A 20020-nucleotide genomic window follows, 5' to 3' on the forward strand; every position below is an offset into this window, starting at 1 on the left:
GTAGTTAGTAGGTACAGTAGTCAGTATGTACAGTAGGTGCAGTAGTTAGTAGGTACAGTAGGTACAGTAGTTAGTAGGTACAGTAGTTAGTAGGTACAGTAGGTACAGTAGTTAGTAGGTACAGTAGGTACAGTAGTTAGTAGGTACAGTAGGTACAGTAGTTAGTAGGTACAGTAGTTAGTAGGTACAGTAGGTACACTAGGTACAGTAGGTACACTAGGTACAGTAGGTACAGTAGTTAGTAGGTACAGTAGGTACAGTAGTCAGTAGGTACAGTAGTTAGTAGGTACAGTAGGTACAGTAGTCAGTAGGTACAGTAGTTAGTAGGTACAGTAGGTACAGTAGTCAGTAGGTACAGTAGGTACAGTAGGTACAGTAGGTACAGTAGTCAGTAGGTACAGTAGGTACAGTAGTCAGTAGGTACAGTAGGTACACTAGGTACAGTAGGTACAGTAGTTAGTAGGTACAGTAGGTACAGTAGTCAGTAGGTACAGTAGTTAGTAGGTACAGTAGTCAGTATGTACAGTAGGTGCAGTAGTTAGTAGGTACAGTAGGTACAGTAGTTAGTAGGTACAGTAGGTACAGTAGTTAGTAGGTACAGTAGTCAGTATGTACAGTAGGTACATTAGTTAGTAGGTACAGTAGGTACAGTAGGTACAGTAGTTAGCAGGTACAGCAGGTACAGTAGTTAGTAGGTACAGTAGTTAGTAGTTACAGTAGTTAGCAGGTACAGCAGGTACAGTAGTTAGTAGGTATAGTAGGTACAGTAGTTAGAACAGTAGGTACAGTAGTTAGTAGGTTTAGTAGGTACAGTAGTTAGTAGGTGCAGTAGGTACAGTAGTTAGTACAGTAGGTACAGTAGTTAGTAGGTAGAGTAGGTACAGTAGGTACAGTAGTTAGTAGGTACAGTAGGTACAGTAGTTAGTAGGTACAGTAGGTACAGTAGTTAGTAGGTACAGTAGGTACAGTAGTTAGCAGGTACAGTAGGTACAGTAGTCAGTAGGTACAGTAGTTAGTAGGTACAGTAGGTACAGTAGTTAGTAGGTACAGTCGGTACAATAGTTAGTAGGTACAGTAGGTACAGTAGTTACAGTAGGTAGTCGATACAGTAGGTACAGTAGTTAGTAGGTACAGTAGTTAGTAGGTACAGTAGGTACAGTAGTTAGTAGGTACAGTAGTTAGTAGGTACAGTAGGTACAGTAGTTAGTAGGTAGAGTAGGTACAGTAGGTACAGTAGTTAGTAGGTAGAGTAGGTACAGTAGGTACAGTAGTTAGTAGGTACAGTAGGTACAGTAGTTAGTAGGTACAGTAGTTAGTAGGTACAGTAGGTACAGTAGGTACAGTAGTTAGCAGGTACAGTAGGTACAGTAGTTAGTATGTACAGTAGTTAGTAGGTACAGTAGTTAGTAGGTACAGTAGGTACAGCAGTTAGTAGGTACAGTAGTTAGCAGGTACAGTAGGTACTGTAGTTAGTAGGTACTGTAGTTAGTAGGTACAGTAGGTACAGTAGTCAGTATGTACAGTAGGTAGTAGGTACAGTAGTTAGCAGGTACAGTAGGTACTGTAGTTAGTAGGTACAGTAGTTAGTAGGTACAGTAGTCAGTATGTACAGTAGGTAGTAGGTACAGTAGTTAGTAGATACAGTAGGCACAGTAGTTAGTAGGTACAGTAGGTACAGTAGTTAGTAGGTACAGTAGTTAGTAGGTACAGTAGGTACAGTAGTTAGTAGGTACAGTAGGTAGTCGGTACAGTAGGTACAGTAGTTAGTAGGTAGTCGGTACAGTAGGTACAGTAGTTAGTAGGTACAGTAGTTAGTAGGTAGTCGGTACAGTAGGTACAGTAGTTAGTAGGTACAGTAGTTAGTAAGTACAGTAGTTAGTAGGTAGTCGGTACAGTAGGTACAGTAGTTAGTAGGTACAGTAGTTAGTAGGTAGTCGGTACAGTAGGTACAGTAGTTAGTAAGTACACTAGGTACACAACTGAGAAGCTTCAATCAGCACTGTGACTGACAAGAGGCAGGCAGACGGACACAGACAGACAGGGGTCACTCTACAGCTGCCCTTCCGGTAAAGAGGCCTGCTGGCTACGGGGCAACAAAGAGGCAAAGAGAGGGGTAACTGGGTGGAAAGTGTCAACCGGAACAGTGGGTTGATCTGGAAATAATGAAACATTTTTTTTTGTTTGTTTATTCGTGCCAAAAGCCATGCTCAAACCACCATGGTTAAAATACAAAGGGAAGTTAAGGTCGGGGCGTCAGAGTAACTCACATACTTCCCTTTGACATTGAGACGCTGTTTTTAATCGTTTTTGTTTCACGTCAAACTATGACTGACAACCAAACAGACACATTTGTATTCACTGGTTAGCAGCACTCCCCACTGAAACCTACTGTCAAGCTCATTAACTCTAAATTATACAGGAAGAGCTTTGAGAGAGGCTTCTGTGTGACTGTTTCTACATCCTTTAACGCCTCACACACTACTCTGCTTTTACACTGCCAGGCCAGTATGAGCCAGTATGAATTGTGGAGAGGGAGGTGGGGAGCGGGGTTACGAGTATGACAGTTACATACACAACACAGGCACACCTCATCCAACACTACAAGGACAGAAACAGAAGTGTGTGTGTGTGTGTGTGTGTGTGTGGGGACAGACCTGTCCGCGAGGCTTGGTCAGAGCGGGCTCTCTGCTTCGGTACGTCCTGTAATGCGTGGCTAAGGGGCTGGCCTGGGCTCTCTGTCAAAAACAACAACACATGTTGCTCCAACTTTACGCCAACTTCCTGCTTCCATTATGCACCTGGATTTCATTTCTCTGTTCTGTGTCAATAAAACACGTTCCACAAAATGACAATACACACAGCTACTGAACTGTACGACAGGGTGAACATTAGGACAAGTGGTTACATCTCAGAGTCAACAAGGACATTCAACCCGAGGACTGACAGCTTAAACAAAGGGTTAAGATAGTTAAACCCAGGTCCGCCTGTCCACTCCCTGACAACACACAGAGCTGAGGTACAATGCTCGGATGTGGAAAGAAAAGCAGGCTTGGCCCGATCGAACGTGACTGTGGTAAAACCGTAGCCCTGTCCTCCTCTTAGTCAATACTATCGACGTGTGAAAGGTTTCAGTATTGATCATGGATGGTAAAGGGAGGCTTTGGAGGCCTATCTGGTTGACGAAAGCAACAGACACTCACTGATGGAACAACTGGTGGCCAGTATTAAGAGGAAAAGTTTGCGAACAGGCAGACAAACAGAGACAGGCAGACAGGCAGACAGACAGACAGAGACAGGCAGGCAGGCAGGCAGACAGGCAGGCAGGCAGGCAGGCAGGCAGGAAGACAGGCAGGAAGACAGGCAGGAAGACAGGCAGGCAGGCCTCTCACCTCTCTGACGTCCCTGGATGCTGCGTAGTGCCAGGATGTTCTGCTCGTCAGACAGGAACTGCCTCATCTTGTGGAAGGGTTCTTTCCCCCGGATTGTCAGCTTGCTCCAGGGTTTGGGCCGAGCCAGGATCTCACTGACCGAGCCTTGGGACAGGCCCAGTACATAGTGGCCAAACACCCGCTGGCCAATGTTGTGTTTAATCAGCTGCTCCTTGATCTGTCGGGCGATCTCTGAGGTGTCCATGTCCTCCCAGTCAGACACACTGCCTCCAGTCCCCTCAGACTGGCTGGGAGAGGGGGACGGGGCACCGCCACTACCGTTCACCTCTGGACCTGCAGGAGACTGCAGTGGGCTGGCCGAGAGCGGGACAGGGCTAGAGCCAGAGGTGGAGGTAGAGGTGTAGTGGACAGGGGCAAACAGTAGAGCTGCTCCCTGATTGGACTCCTGCAGGGCTTTGGAGTAGAACGTCTGCATGAGCTGCCGCTGCAGGAGGGCGTTGAGGGACATCTTGCCCCCCACCGGAGGGAAGTGGGGGCTGTAGAAGTCCTGGCCGATGCCCGTGGGGGTGAAGGGGTGTGTCCCGTTGGTGGTGGTGGTGTTAAGGGGGTCAGTTGGGGTTCGGGGCTGGGGGGAGGGAGGGAGAAGAAGAGGAGGCAGGGAGGGGGTACTGGGCGTGGTGGTCTCCTCCACGGACGCCTCTTTCCCTTTCCGCCTGGCTGACCCTACAAGAAAGGTCAAACACAAGGCATTATGGGGGAGTCAACAAAAAAGGGGGCGAAAAAAACAAACCCAAAATTTTTATATAAATAGATTTTCTTCCTCTCTCTTTTTTGATAACCCCCCGGACAAGATGCCCAAGCATTTGTGATTTGTACCTTTCTTGTAAGAGACAGCCTGGGAAGAAAAAAGTAAGCACTTAAACCAGTCAAAATGGTTGCTACCCAGCCTCAACTCTGGCAGGCAGGGAGGGGTTTAGTCAGGCCTGAGTCTGGCAGGCAGGGAGGGAGAGGTCCAGTCAGCAGGCCTGAGTCTGGCAGGCAGGTAGGGAGAGGTCCAGTCAGCAGGCCTGAGTCTGGCAGGCAGGGAGGGTGGGGTCCAGTCAGGCCTTCCACTGTCTCTCTTCACTAGGTTACTTGTGTTCACTATGTTCAGGGCCCATTGGTGGAGTGTCTGCACCGCTACAGTATAACAGCGGATCTGATTGGGACTAATGGCGGTATAGAGTGCTTTAAAATCGGTCGTCTGTAAGGGTGAAAGATCTGGCTGTGATGGTCCCATGTCAGGTGGAACTTGATTAACTTTTTATGAATCCTTAGTTCAGTCTTTAGCTCCAGAAAAAAAGCCCGGAATGTTAGTAACACTTGATGTTGTAGTCTTTCTGGACACTTAGTCATTCCATTCCAGATACTTTTGTTTGTTGAGATACTGAGCAAATAAATAGATAAATAAAAAGGTCTTGATAAAAATGGCCGGTCACTGAACGCAAGAACTTCTAGAAATATCCAGTGAAAAAAAAAGTCTCGCCAAATGTAGAGACTGTCAAGCACTCTGAGCTTCCTGAAACTGAGCATGTTGTCAGGTAGATTGTACAGGAACTTGTCATTATATAAACTGAGCATGTTGTCAGGTGGATTGTACAGGAACTTGTCATTATATAAACTGAGCTTGTTGTCAGGTGGATTGTACAGGAACTCATTATATAAACTGAGCTTGTTGTCAGGTGGATTGTACAGGAACTCATTATATAAACTGAGCATGTTGCCAGGTGGATTGTACAGGAACTTGTCATTATATAAACTGAGCATGTTGTCAGGTGGATTGTACAGGAACTTGTCATTATATAAACTGAGCATGTTGTCAGGTGGATTGTACAGGAACTTGTCATTATATAAACTGAGCATGTTGTCAGGTGGATTGTACAGGAACTTGTCATTATATAAACTGAGCTTGTTGTCAGGTGGATTGTACAGGAACTCATTATATAAACTGAGCATGTTGTCAGGTGGATTGTACAGGAACTCCTTATATAAACTGAGCATGTTGCCAGGTGGATTGTACAGGAACTCATTATATAAACTGAGCATGTTGTCAGGTGGATTGTACAGGAACTTGTCATTATATAAACTGAGCTTGTTGTCAGGTGGATTGTACAGGAACTTGTCATTATATAAACTGAGCTTGTTGTCAGGTGGATTGTACAGGAACTCATTATATAAACTGAGCATGTTGTCAGGTGGATTGTACAGGAACAAATTATATAAACTGAGCATGTTGCCAGGTGGATTGTACAGGAACTTGTCATTATATAAACTGAGCTTGTTGCCAGGTGGATTGTACAGGAACTCATTATATAAACTGAGCATGTTGTCAGGTGGATTGTACAGGAACTCATTATATAAACTGAGCATGTTGCCAGGTGGATTGTACAGGAACTTGTCATTATATAAACTGAGCTTGTTGCCAGGTGGATTGTACAGGAACTTGTCATTATATAAACTGAGCATGTTGTCAGGTGGATTGTACAGGAACTTGTCATTATATAAACTGAGCATGTTGCCAGGTGGATTGTACAGGAACTCATTATATAAACTGAGCATGTTGCCAGGTGGATTGTACAGGAACTCATTATATAAACTGAGCATGTTGCCAGGTGGATTGTACAGGAACTCATTATATAAACTGAGCATGTTGCCAGGTGGATTGTACAGGAACTCATTATATAAACTGAGCATGTTGTCAGGTGGATTGTACAGGAACTTGTCATTATATAAACGGAGCATGTTGCCAGGTGGATTGTACAGGAACTCATTATATAAACTGAGCATGTTGTCAGGTGGATTGTACAGGAACTTGTCATTATATAAACTGAGCATGTTGCCAGGTGGATTGTACAGGAACTCATTATATAAACTGAGCATGTTGCCAGGTGGATTGTACAGGAACTCATTATATAAACTGAGCATGTTGCCAGGTGGATTGTACAGGAACTCATTATATAAACTGAGCATGTTGTCAGGTGGATTGTACAGGAACTTGTCATTATATAAACTGAGCTTGTTGTCAGGTGGATTGTACAGGAACTCATTATATAAACTGAGCATGTTGTCAGGTGGATTGTACAGGAACTTGTCATTATATAAACTGAGCATGTTGTCAGGTGGATTGTACAGGAACTTGTCATTATATAAACTGAGCATGTTGTCAGGTGGATTGTACAGGAACTTGTCATTATATAAACTGAGCATGTTGCCAGGTGGATTGTACAGGAACTTGTCATTATATAAACTGAGCTTGTTGTCAGGTGGATTGTACAGGAACTCATTATATAAACTGAGCATGTTGTCAGGTGGATTGTACAGGAACTCCTTATATAAACTGAGCATGTTGCCAGGTGGATTGTACAGGAACTCATTATATAAACTGAGCATGTTGTCAGGTGGATTGTACAGGAACTTGTCATTATATAAACTGAGCTTGTTGTCAGGTGGATTGTACAGGAACTCATTATATAAACTGAGCATGTTGCCAGGTGGATTGTACATGAACTTGTCATTATATAAACTGAGCTTGTTGTCAGGTGGATTGTACAGGAGCTCATTATATAAACTGAGCTTGTTGCCAGGTGGATTGTACAGGAACTTGTCATTATATAAACTGAGCATGTTGTCAGGTGGATTGTATAGGAACTTGTCAGTATATAAACTGAGCATGTTGTCAGGTGGATTGTACAGGAACTTGTCATTATATAAACTGAGCATGTTGCCAGGTGGATTGTACAGGAACTCATTATATAAACTGAGCATGTTGCCAGGTGGATTGTACAGGAACTCATTATATAAACTGAGCATGTTGCCAGGTGGATTGTACAGGAACTCATTATATAAACTGAGCATGTTGTCAGGTGGATTGTACAGGAACTTGTCATTATATAAACGGAGCATGTTGCCAGGTGGATTGTACAGGAACTCATTATATAAACTGAGCATGTTGTCAGGTGGATTGTACAGGAACTTGTCATTATATAAACTGAGCATGTTGCCAGGTGGATTGTACAGGAACTCATTATATAAACTGAGCATGTTGCCAGGTGGATTGTACAGGAACTCATTATATAAACTGAGCATGTTGCCAGGTGGATTGTACAGGAACTCATTATATAAACTGAGCTTGTTGTCAGGTGGATTGTACAGGAACTCAGTATATAAACTGAGCTTGTTGTCAGGTGGATTGTACAGGAACTCATTATATAAACTGAGCTTGTTGTCAGGTGGATTGTACAGGAACTCGTCATTATATAAACTGAGCATGTTGTCAGGTGGATTGTACAGGAACTTGTCATTATATAAACTGAGCATGTTGTCAGGTGGATTGTACAGGAACTTGTCATTATATAAACTGAGCATGTTGTCAGGTGGATTGTACAGGAACTTGTCATTATATAAACTGAGCATGTTGTCAGGTGGATTGTACAGGAACTTGTCATTATATAAACTGAGCTTGTTGTCAGGTGGATTGTACAGGAACTCATTATATAAACTGAGCATGTTGTCAGGTGGATTGTACAGGAACTCCTTATATAAACTGAGCATGTTGCCAGGTGGATTGTACAGGAACTCATTATATAAACTGAGCATGTTGTCAGGTGGATTGTACAGGAACTTGTCATTATATAAACTGAGCTTGTTGTCAGGTGGATTGTACAGGAACTCATTATATAAACTGAGCATGTTGCCAGGTGGATTGTACAGGAACTTGTCATTATATAAACTGAGCTTGTTGTCAGGTGGATTGTACAGGAGCTCATTATATAAACTGAGCTTGTTGCCAGGTGGATTGTACAGGAACTTGTCATTATATAAACTGAGCATGTTGCCAGGTGGATTGTACAGGAACTCATTATATAAACTGAGCATGTTGCCAGGTGGATTGTACAGGAACTCATTATATAAACTGAGCATGTTGCCAGGTGGATTGTACAGGAACTCATTATATAAACTGAGCATGTTGCCAGGTGGATTGTACAGGAACTCATTATATAAACTGAGCATGTTGCCAGGTGGATTGTACAGGAACTCATTATATAAACTGAGCTTGTTGTCAGGTGGATTGTACAGGAACTCATTATATAAACTGAGCTTGTTGTCAGGTGGATTGTACAGGAACTCATTATATAAACTGAGCATGTTGTCAGGTGGATTGTACAGGAACTCGTCATTATATAAACTGAGCATGTTGTCAGGTGGATTGTACAGGAACTTGTCATTATATAAACTGAGCATGTTGTCAGGTGGATTGTACAGGAACTTGTCATTATATAAACTGAGCATGTTGTCAGGTGGATTGTACAGGAACTTGTCATTATATAAACTGAGCATGTTGTCAGGTGGATTGTACAGGAACTTGTCATTATATAAACTGAGCTTGTTGTCAGGTGGATTGTACAGGAACTCATTATATAAACTGAGCATGTTGTCAGGTGGATTGTACAGGAACTCCTTATATAAACTGAGCATGTTGCCAGGTGGATTGTACAGGAACTCATTATATAAACTGAGCATGTTGTCAGGTGGATTGTACAGGAACTTGTCATTATATAAACTGAGCTTGTTGTCAGGTGGATTGTACAGGAACTCATTATATAAACTGAGCATGTTGCCAGGTGGATTGTACAGGAACTTGTCATTATATAAACTGAGCTTGTTGTCAGGTGGATTGTACAGGAGCTCATTATATAAACTGAGCTTGTTGCCAGGTGGATTGTACAGGAACTTGTCATTATATAAACTGAGCATGTTGTCAGGTGGATTGTACAGGAACTTGTCATTATATAAACTGAGCATGTTGTCAGGTGGATTGTACAGGAACCTGTCATTATATAAACTGAGCATGTTGTCAGGTGGATTGTACAGGAACTTGTCATTATATAAACTGAGCTTGTTGTCAGGTGGATTGTACAGGAACTCATTATATAAACTGAGCATGTTGTCAGGTGGATTGTACAGGAACTCCTTATATAAACTGAGCATGTTGCCAGGTGGATTGTACAGGAACTCATTATATAAACTGAGCATGTTGTCAGGTGGATTGTACAGGAACTTGTCATTATATAAACTGAGCTTGTTGTCAGGTGGATTGTACAGGAACTCATTATATAAACTGAGCATGTTGCCAGGTGGATTGTACAGGAACTTGTCATTATATAAACTGAGCTTGTTGTCAGGTGGATTGTACAGGAGCTCATTATATAAACTGAGCTTGTTGCCAGGTGGATTGTACAGGAACTTGTCATTATATAAACTGAGCATGTTGTCAGGTGGATTGTACAGGAACTTGTCAGTATATAAACTGAGCATGTTGTCAGGTGGATTGTACAGGAACTTGTCATTATATAAACTGAGCATGTTGCCAGGTGGATTGTACAGGAACTCATTATATAAACTGAGCATGTTGCCAGGTGGATTGTACAGGAACTCATTATATAAACTGAGCATGTTGCCAGGTGGATTGTACAGGAACTCATTATATAAACTGAGCATGTTGCCAGGTGGATTGTACAGGAACTCATTATATAAACTGAGCATGTTGTCAGGTGGATTGTACAGGAACTTGTCATTATATAAACGGAGCATGTTGCCAGGTGGATTGTACAGGAACTCATTATATAAACTGAGCATGTTGTCAGGTGGATTGTACAGGAACTTGTCATTATATAAACTGAGCATGTTGCCAGGTGGATTGTACAGGAACTCATTATATAAACTGAGCATGTTGCCAGGTGGATTGTACAGGAACTCATTATATAAACTGAGCATGTTGCCAGGTGGATTGTACAGGAACTCATTATATAAACTGAGCATGTTGCCAGGTGGATTGTACAGGAACTCATTATATAAACTGAGCATGTTGCCAGGTGGATTGTACAGGAACTCATTATATAAACTGAGCATGTTGTCAGGTGGATTGTACAGGAACTCATTATATAAACTGAGCATGTTGCCAGATGGATTGTACAGGAACTCATTATATAAACTGAGCTTGTTGTCAGGTGGATTGTACAGGAACTCATTATATAAACTGAGCTTGTTGTCAGGTGGATTGTACAGGAACTTGTCATTATATAAACTGAGCATGTTGTCAGGTGGATTGTACAGGAACTCGTCATTATATAAACTGAGCTTGTTGTCAGGTGGATTGTACAGGAACGTGTCATTATATAAACTGAGCTTGTTGTCAGGTGGATTGTACAGGAACTTGTCATTATATAAACTGAGCTTGTTGTCAGGTGGATTGTACAGGAACTCATTATATAAACTGAGCATGTTGCCAGGTGGATTGTACAGGAACTTGTCATTATATAAACTGAGCTTGTTGCCAGGTGGATTGTACAGGAACTCATTATATAAACTGAGCATGTTGCCAGGTGGATTGTACAGGAACTCATTATATAAACTGAGCATGTTGCCAGGTGGATTGTACAGGAACTTGTTATTATATAAACTGAGCATGTTGTCAGGTGGATTGTACAGGAACTTGTAATTATATAAACTGAGCTTGTTGCCAGGTGGATTGTACAGGAACTCATTATATAAACTGAGCATGTTGCCAGGTGGATTGTACAGGAACTTGTCATTATATAAACTGAGCATGTTGTCAGGTGGATTGTACAGGAACTTGTAATTATATAAACTGAGCTTGTTGTCAGGTGGATTGTACAGGAACTCATTATATAAACTGAGCATGTTGTCAGGTGGATTGTACAGGAACTCATTATATAAACTGAGCATGTTGTCAGGTGGATTGTACAAGAACTTGTCATTATAGCTGACGTTTTCTCATCTCTGGTATGCAAGATGTTGTGCAGTTAACTTGAACATGAAAAGATAAATCAGTGAACATCCCCTCTACCTGAATTCTGTCAACCCTGAACATGGAATAATCATTCCCACTGCACACACATTTTAATATGAACCCTCCAGTATAAGGGATGGCAGGTAGCCTAGTGGTTAGAGCATTGGGCCAGTAACCGAAAGGTTGCTGGATCAAATCCCTGAGCCGACAAGGTAAAAATCTGTCTTTTGGCCCTGAACAAGACAGTTAAAACCCACTGTTTCCTGGTAGGCCGTCATTGTAAATAAGAATTTGTTCTTAACTGACTTGCCTAGTTAAATAAAAGGTTAAAAATAACACTTGAAGCAGCAAAAATATAGACCTAATCTGAATAGAGCGGCAAATATTTTGATTGAAAAACCAGGACCAAACAAGTTGTAACCCTTGATAATGTATTGTCCCCCAGGCCTTTGGTTAACACCAATGATATTTGAAACACACCAAGACAGAGGGAGTGATATAGAGAGGGCTAGTGCTGAGGGAGAAGCACCGTAGCCTCACACACTGAAACACCTCTCACACACACACTGAAACGCCTCTCACACACACACTGAAACACCTCTCACACACACACTGAAACACCTCTCACACACACACTGAAACACCTCTCACACACACACTGAAACACCTCTCACACACACACTGAAACACCTCTCACACACACACTGAAACACCTCTCACACACACTGAAACACCTCTCACACACACTGAAACACCTCTCACACACACACTGAAACACCTCTCACACACACACTGAAACACCTCTCACACACACACTGAAACACCTCTCACACACACACTGAAACACCTCTCACACACACACTGAAACACTTCTCACACACACAGAAACACTTCACACACTGAAACACCTCACACACACACTGAAACACCTCACGCACACACTGAAACACCTCACGCACACACAGAAACACCTCCTCTCACACACACACTGAAACACCTCCTCTCACACACACACTGAAACACCTCCTCTCACACACTGAAACACCTCCTCTCACACACTGAAACACCTCACACACACTGAAACATGTGGGAACGTCTATGAAACGTAGACATTTCACCAGCTCCAGTTTTTATTCCATCCACACTGGTTGGTTTCTTGCTGTTGTTTTTCTAGTGATACTTTATTAGAGCCTTCAGACAGAATAAATAATTACCTCAAAGAACGTCAGTTTGAGTGTTGAGTGATTAGATAAGTGTTTTAAATGACACTTAAAAAGAAGAGTATTCCAGACAAGAACCGGTTCCATCCACTACCCACCTGATTCTGGACCTGTCACGAACCAGTCCAGTCCAAATCCAGGTCAAAGATCAAACACTCACACATCCCCATCCCCCAGTGCAACCTAGCAACCCCACATATCCTATTCATCTGTGTTGCCTAAACAGAACTTTCCGGAGTCATTCTAGTCCAGTGCTTGACTTGGGTCTAGCTCAAGGGAACCGAGTCCCAGAACCTCACATTTTCTATCCTCGAGTTCTGGCACCTCTTATAGAATGTTACTTTTAAATGATTGCAGAGTTCCAGCACCTTAATACAAATAGTACAGGGACCCATTTCAGTCCAAGCCAAGGTTAGGGTGTGTTGGTAACCACCCTAACCCCTAGGCCCTAACCCCCAGACCCTAAACCCCAGACCCTATCCCCCTAGGCCCTAACCCCCAACCTCCAGATAGTACAGGGACCCATTTCAGTCTAAGCCAAGCACTGGTCTAGACTCAATGCGGTGTGTGTTGGTAACCACCCTAACCCCTAGGCCCTAACCCCCAGACCCTAACCCCTAGGCCCTAACCCCAGGCCCTATCCCCCAGGCCCTATCCCTCCAGGCCCTATCCCCCCAGGCCCTAACCCCCCAGGCCCTAACCTCTAGGCCCTAACCCCCAGGCCCTAACCACCTAACCCCCAGGCCCTAACCCCCTAACCCCCTAGGCCCTAACCCCCAAGGCAAACTGACTCACCGCTCAGCTCTGTGTTGGCGATGCGCAGAGAGGAACTCTCAGACTGCAGACTACGGTTCTTCTCCAACAACAACACTTCTAGGGGTTTAGACAGGACCTGAGAGAGAGAGAGCGAGAGAGAGACAGAGAGAGAGAGAGAGGTAGGTTGGGGGAGGTTAGAGAGAGGGGGGGTTAGAGAGAGGGGGGCAGGGGAGAAGGAGAGAGAGAGAGAGAGAGAGAGAGAGAGAGAGAGAGAGAGAGAGAGAGAGAGAGAGAGAGAGAGAGAGAGGTAGGTTGGGGGGGAGGTTAGAGAGAGGGGGGCGGGGGGGTTAGAGAGAGGGGGGCGGGGGAGAAGGAGAGAAAGAGAGGAGAGACGAAGGTTAGAGAGAGAGGGGGGTTCCAGAGAGAGGGGGAAGTGAGAGAGAGAGAGAGAGGGGAGGTGAGAGAGAGAGAGAGAGAGAGAGGAGGTTAGCGAGAGAGAGAGAGAGAGAGAGAGAGAGAGAGAGAGAGAGAGAGAGAGAGAGAGAGAGAGAGAGAGAGAGAGAGAGAGAGAGAGAGAGAGAGGGGGGGAAGGTTAGAGAGAGAGAGGGGGAAGGTTAGAGAGAGAGGGGGGGGGGGGGGTGGTGAGATAAAGGAGAACAGTTAAACACATCAGCAGTATTTACAGAAGTCTGTCTCTATGCAGAGGAAGAGGAGGAGTTTTCCCTGTACCTGCTCTGAGCTGTCTGATGGGCCAAACTCCATAGACTTGAGGATGCTGTGGAGAGAGAGAGACAGAGAGAGAGACCGAGAGAGAGTGTGGAGAGAGAGAGACAGAGAGAGAGTGTGGAGAGAGAGTGTGGAGAGAGAGAGACAGAGAGAGAGTGTGGAGAGAGAGAGACAGAGAGAGAGTGTGGAGAGAGAGAGAGACAGAGAGAGAGTGTGGAGAGAGAAAGAGAGTGTTGAGACACATATTTCCCTCAGATTACACAGATCCACAAAGAATTTGAAAACAAACCCAATTCTGATAAACTCCCATATCTACTGGGTGAAATACCACAGTGTGCCATCACAGCAGCAAGACTTGTGATCTGTTGCCACAAGAAAAGGGCAACCAGTGAATTGTAAATACAACCCATATTTTTGTTTACTTATTTTCCCTTTTGTACTATTTGCACATAATGACATTTGTAATGTCTATTCTTTTGGAACTTTTGTGAGTAATGTTTAATGTTAATATTTATTGCTTATTTCAGTTTTGTTTATTATCTAGTTCACTTGCTTTGGCAATGTTAACATATGTTTCCCATGGCAATAAAACCCCTTGTTAGGATCTAATTCTCAGAGTACAAACTCAACTCAAACTTTCCGCAACAAAGCCTCCTTCACTCATGCTGCCAAACATACCCTCGTAAGACTATCCTACCGATCCTTGACTTCGGCGATGTCATTTACAAAATAGCCTCCAACACTCTACTCAACAAATTGGATGTAGTCTATCACAGTGGCATCCGTTTGGTCACGAAAGCCCCATATTCTACCCACCACTGCGACCTGTATGCTCTCGTTGGCTGGCCCTTGCTTCATATTCGTCGCCAAACCCACTGGCTCCAGGTCATCTATAAGTCTTTGCTAGGTAAAGCCCCGCTTTATCTCAGCTCACTGGTCACCATAGCAGCACCCACCCGTAGCACGCGCTCCAGCAGGTATATTTCACTGGTCATCCCCAAAGCCAATTCCTCCTTTAGTCGCCTTTCCTTCCAGTTCTCTGCTGCCAATGACTGGATGTTTTACGGGCGCCCAACCAATTGTGCTATTATGTGTTTTTTTGTGTGTTATTTGTAACTTATTTTGTACATAATGTTTCTGCAACCGAATCTTACGGCAAAAAATAGCTTCTGGATATCAGGACAGCGATCAATCACCTCGGATTAAACAAAGATTTTTTATTCAACAAACAAGACGCACAAGACATCCTCCAAACACCCGGCAGGGCCGACATCCCCTTTATTTGCAAGAGGAAGCGACGCAGGTACAGAGGACAAAGAGCCCGGATGCCTCGTCAGGACCCGGAGAAGGCGAGTGGGAAAGCTGCCGTTACCGTCAATACTACTCGCCAACGTGCAGTTATTGGACAATAAACTAGACGAGGTACGATCACGAATATCCTACCAACGGGACGTCAAAAACTGTAATATCCTATGTTTCACGGAATCGTGGCTAAATGACGACATGGATATTCAGCTAGCGGGATATACGCTGCACCGGCAGGATAGAACAGCACACTCTGGTAAGACGAGGGGGGGGCGGTCTGTGCATATTTGTAAACAACAGCTGGTGCACGAAATCTAAGGAAGTCTCTAGATTTTGCTCGCCTGAAGTAGAGTATATTGTGATAAATTGCAGGCCACACTATTTGCCTAGAGAGTTCTCAGCTATACTTTTGTGGCTGTTTATTTACCACCACAGACAGATGCTGGCACTAAGACAGAACTCAGTCAGCTGTATAAGGAAATAAGCAAACAGGAAACCACTCACCCAGAGGCGGCCCTCCTAGTGGCCGGAGACTTTAATGCAGGGAAACTTAAATGTTAAATTTGCAACCAGAGGGAAAAAAATTCTAGATCACCTGTACTCCACACACAGAGACGCGTACAAAGCTCTCCCTCGCCCTCCATTTGGTAAATCCGACCACAACTCTGTCCTGATTCCTGCTTACAAGCAAAAATGAAAGCAGGAAGCACCAGTGATTCGGTCTACAAAAAAGTGGTCAGATGAAGCAGATGCTAAACTACAGGACTGTTTTGCTGACACAGACTGGAACATGTTCAGGGATTCTTCCGATGGTATTGAGGAGTACACCACATCAGTCACTGGCTTTATCAATAAGTGCATCGAGGACGACGTCGTCCCCACAGTGACTGTACGTACATACCCCAACCAGAAGCCATGGATTACAGGCAACATTCGCACTGTGCTAAAGGGTAGAGCTGCCGCTTTGAAGGTGCGGGACTCTAACCCGGAAGCTTACAAGAAATCCTGCTATGCCCTGCGACGAACCATCAAACAGGCAAAGCATCAATACAGGGCTAAGATTGAATCATACTACACCGGCTCCGACGCTCGTCTTTTGTGGCAGGGCTTGCAAACTATTACAGACTACAAAGGGAAGCACAGCCGCGAGCTGCACAGTGACACGAGCCTACCAGACGAGTTAAATCACTTCTATGCTCTCTTCGAGGCAAGCAACACTGAGGCATGCATGAGAGCATCAGCTGTTCCAGGCGACTGTGTGATCATGCTCTCTGTAACCGACGTGAGTAAGACCTTTAACTTCACTAGGGTAGGGGGCACTATTGTCACTTCCGGATGAAAAACGTGCCCAAAGTAAACTGCCTGCTACCCAGGCCCAGAAGCTAGGATATGCATATAATTGGTAGATTAGGATAGAAAACACTCTAAAGTTTCCAAAACTGTTAAAATAATGTCTGAGTATAACAGAACTGATTTGGCAGGCGAAAACCTGAGAAAATCCATCCAGGAAGTGGGATTTTTTTATGTTTGTAGTTTTCTATTGAATGCCATTACAGTATCCATTGACTTAAGACTCAAATTGCACTTCCTATGGCTTCCACTAGCTGTCAACAGTCTTTAGAAATTGTTTCAGACTTGTATTCTGAAAAATGAGAGAGTAAGACCACCCTGAATGAGTGGACCCTACATTGTCCCAAAGGTTTTTCATGCGCACGACCGAGAGCCTTTCTTGTTTACCTTTTATATTGACGACGTTATTGTCCGGTTGAAATATTATCGATTATTTAGGCTAAAAACAACCTGAGGATTGATTATAAACATCGTTTGACATGTTTCTACGAACTTTACTGATACTATTTGGATTTTTCGTCTGCCTGTTGTGACTGCGTTTGAGCCTGTGGATTACTGAACAAAACGCGCAAACAAAATGGAGGTTTTTGGACATAAACAGAGACTTTATCGAACAAAACGAACATTTATTGAGTAAATGGGAGTCTTGTGAGTGCAACCATATGAAGATCATCAAAGGTAAGTGATTCATTTTATCGCTATTTCTGACTTGTGTAACTCCTCTACTTGGCTGCTAACTGTTTGTAATGATTTAACTCAAACAAACACTGCTGTAGCTCTGCCACCTTTCACCGCCGATGAAATGGCAGACATCGGTGGATTGAGAAGCAGCCCAGGCAAAACCATCTCTTTAACAGATTTTTTGGGATTATGCTAACTATATTTCAACGGGGAGGGGGGGGGGCATCGACTCTAGGGGGTTTTAATAAAGCTCGACCATGCCCATTTCAAGAGTATCTTTCTAGAAAAATAAGTTATCTGGCTGCTAACTCATTGATCCTGTTTTGCAGTATTACCCTTCTGGTTGAATATCTGCAGGAGTTACTACTAATAAAATATCCATTAACACACACAGGGAACCATGTTAATAAACACTCAGTATCGACTTATAGATCGAGGACAAGCTTCCCTTCTAATGTTGTTAGAGGACCTCAGAGGCAATGACACACACACACACACACACACACACACACACACTGAGGATGTCAATCATTAACTGAATGAGTACATTCTTGCCAGTATTTGGCAAGAATGTACTCAGAGTACAACTGTATCTAGGGTACAATGCACACACTCACCTCAGCTCTTTCTTCACCTCTTCATAGTCAGCATGTTCCTGCAGCTTTTCCTCCAGTTGCTATAGAGAAGAGGGATGGAAAGAGAGGAGATGAGAGCAGAGCGAGGGAGGGAGGAGAGGGGATGAGAGCAGAGCGAGGGAGGGAGGAGAGGGGATGAGAGCAGAGCGAGGGATGGAGGAGAGGGGATGAGAGCAGAGCGAGGGATGGAGGAGAGGGGATGAGAGCAGAGCGAGGGAGGGAGGAGAGGGGATGAGAGCAGAGCGAGGGAGGGAGGAGAGGGGATGAGAGCAGAGCGAGGGAGGGGCGGAGATTAAATGAATGATGAATGAGAAGGATGGAAACTCCCAGACAGTATAATGACAATCAACTTGTACATACACCTGAAGTTGTGAGCGGGTTTGTGTGTGTGTGTGTGTGTGTGTGTGTGTGTGTGTGTGTGTGTGTGTGTGTGTGTGTGTGTGTGTGTGTGTGTGTGTGAGCGCGAGTGTGTGTGAGCGGGTATGAGCGGGTGTGTGTGAGAGAGGGTGTGTGTGTGTGCGGTTGTGAGAGGTGTGTGAGGTTGTGAGACGTGTGTGTGTGTGTGTGAGGTTGTGAGAGGTGTGTGTGTGAGGTTGTGAGAGGTGTGTGTGTGAGGTTGTGAGAGGTGTGTGTGTGAGGTTGTGAGAGGTGTGTGTGTGAGGTTGTGAGAGGTGTGTGTGTGAGAGGTGTGTGTGTGAGAGGTGTGTGTGTGAGAGGTGTGTGTGTGAGAGGTGTGTGAGTGTCTATATAGCCTACCTTGAGGGTGGCAGTCTTGGTGCTGAGCTGTAGTTGCAGCTGTGTGATCTGTGTGCTGGAGCTCTCCCTGAGTTTAGACAGGCTGGCCTGCAGTCTCTGAATGTCTTCCACCAGCTGAACCGTCTCCCTGTCCTTGGCCCCCAGCTCTGCCTCCAGACTGGAGCGGGACACCGCCTCCACCGCCTGCTCCTATAGGTCAACACACACATCAATATAGCAATCTACCAATCAGAACAGTCTGGTCCTATAGGTCAACACACACATCAATATAGCAATCTACCAATCAGGTCCTATAGGTCAACACATACATCAATATAGCAATCTACCAATCAGAACAGTCTGATACTATGGGTTAACATATACATCAATATAGCAATCTACCAATCAGAACAGTCTGATCCTATAGGTCAACATATATATCAATATAGCAATCTACTAATCAGAAAAGTCTGATCCTATAGGTCAACACATACATCAATATAGCAATCTACCAATCAGAACAGTCTGGTCCTATAGGTCAACACACACATCAATATAGCAATCTACCAATCAGAACAGTCTGATCCTATAGGTCAACACATACATCAATATAGCAATCTACCAATCAGAACAGTCTGATCCTATAGGTCAACACATACATCAATATAGCAATCTACCAATCACAACAGTCTGATCCTATAGGTCAACACATACATCAATATAGCAATCTACCAATCAGAACAGTCTGATCCTATAGGTCAACACATACATCAATATAGCAATCTACCAATCACAACAGTCTGATCCTATAGGTCAACACATACATCAATATAGCAATCTACCAATCACAACAGTCTGATCCTATAGGTCAACATATACATCAATATAGCAATCTACCAATCACAACAGTCTGATCCTATAGGTCAACATATACATCAATATAGCAATCTACCAATCAGAACAGTCTGGTCCTATAGAACAACGTACCGTGTCTGGGGTGGTCTGAATGTGGGTGGTCAGCTGCAGGGATTGGTTAGAAGAGGTCAGCTGCTCCCTCAGAGCGTCCGCCTCCCTCTGTGCTGCCTCCGCTCTCTGAGAGAGAGAGAAAACGAGAGAGCAAGGGCATGAGAGATCACGCCAGAGAGAGCGCATGCAAAAGAGAGAGAGCGAGCAAGAGAGAGAACGAGCAAGAGAGAGAGAGAGAGCGAGCACGAGAACGAGAGAGAGCGAGCACGAGAACGAGAGAGAGCGAGCACGAGAGAGAGAGAGCGAGCACGAGAACGAGAGAGAGCGAGCACGAGAACGAGAGAGAGCGAGCACGAGAGAGAGAGAGAGCGAGCACGAGAGAGAGAGAGAGAGCGAGCACGAGAGAGA

General features: G+C 44.2%; 1 protein-coding gene across 1 annotated transcript in view; it reads right to left on the bottom strand.

Annotated features, from left to right (window-relative positions):
- LOC120018924 (homeobox protein cut-like 1) overlaps positions 1 to 19798 on the bottom strand; it is a 54520-nt gene extending 34722 nt beyond the window's left edge. The window contains exons 1-7 of the mRNA XM_038962138.1: positions 19634 to 19798; positions 18668 to 18856; positions 17894 to 17952; positions 13944 to 13989; positions 13254 to 13350; positions 3390 to 4112; positions 2655 to 2735 (exon numbers count right to left, since the gene is read on the bottom strand). Of these exons, the coding sequence (XP_038818066.1) occupies positions 2655 to 2735; positions 3390 to 4112; positions 13254 to 13350; positions 13944 to 13989; positions 17894 to 17952; positions 18668 to 18856; positions 19634 to 19798 (1360 nt within the window). The remainder of the gene's footprint in view (positions 1 to 2654; positions 2736 to 3389; positions 4113 to 13253; positions 13351 to 13943; positions 13990 to 17893; positions 17953 to 18667; positions 18857 to 19633) is intronic.
- Between the last annotated feature and the right edge of the window lie 222 nt (positions 19799 to 20020).

This window comes from Salvelinus namaycush, chromosome 23 (genome assembly GCF_016432855.1).
Source record: "Salvelinus namaycush isolate Seneca chromosome 23, SaNama_1.0, whole genome shotgun sequence".
Classification (NCBI taxonomy): domain Eukaryota; kingdom Metazoa; phylum Chordata; class Actinopteri; order Salmoniformes; family Salmonidae; genus Salvelinus; species Salvelinus namaycush.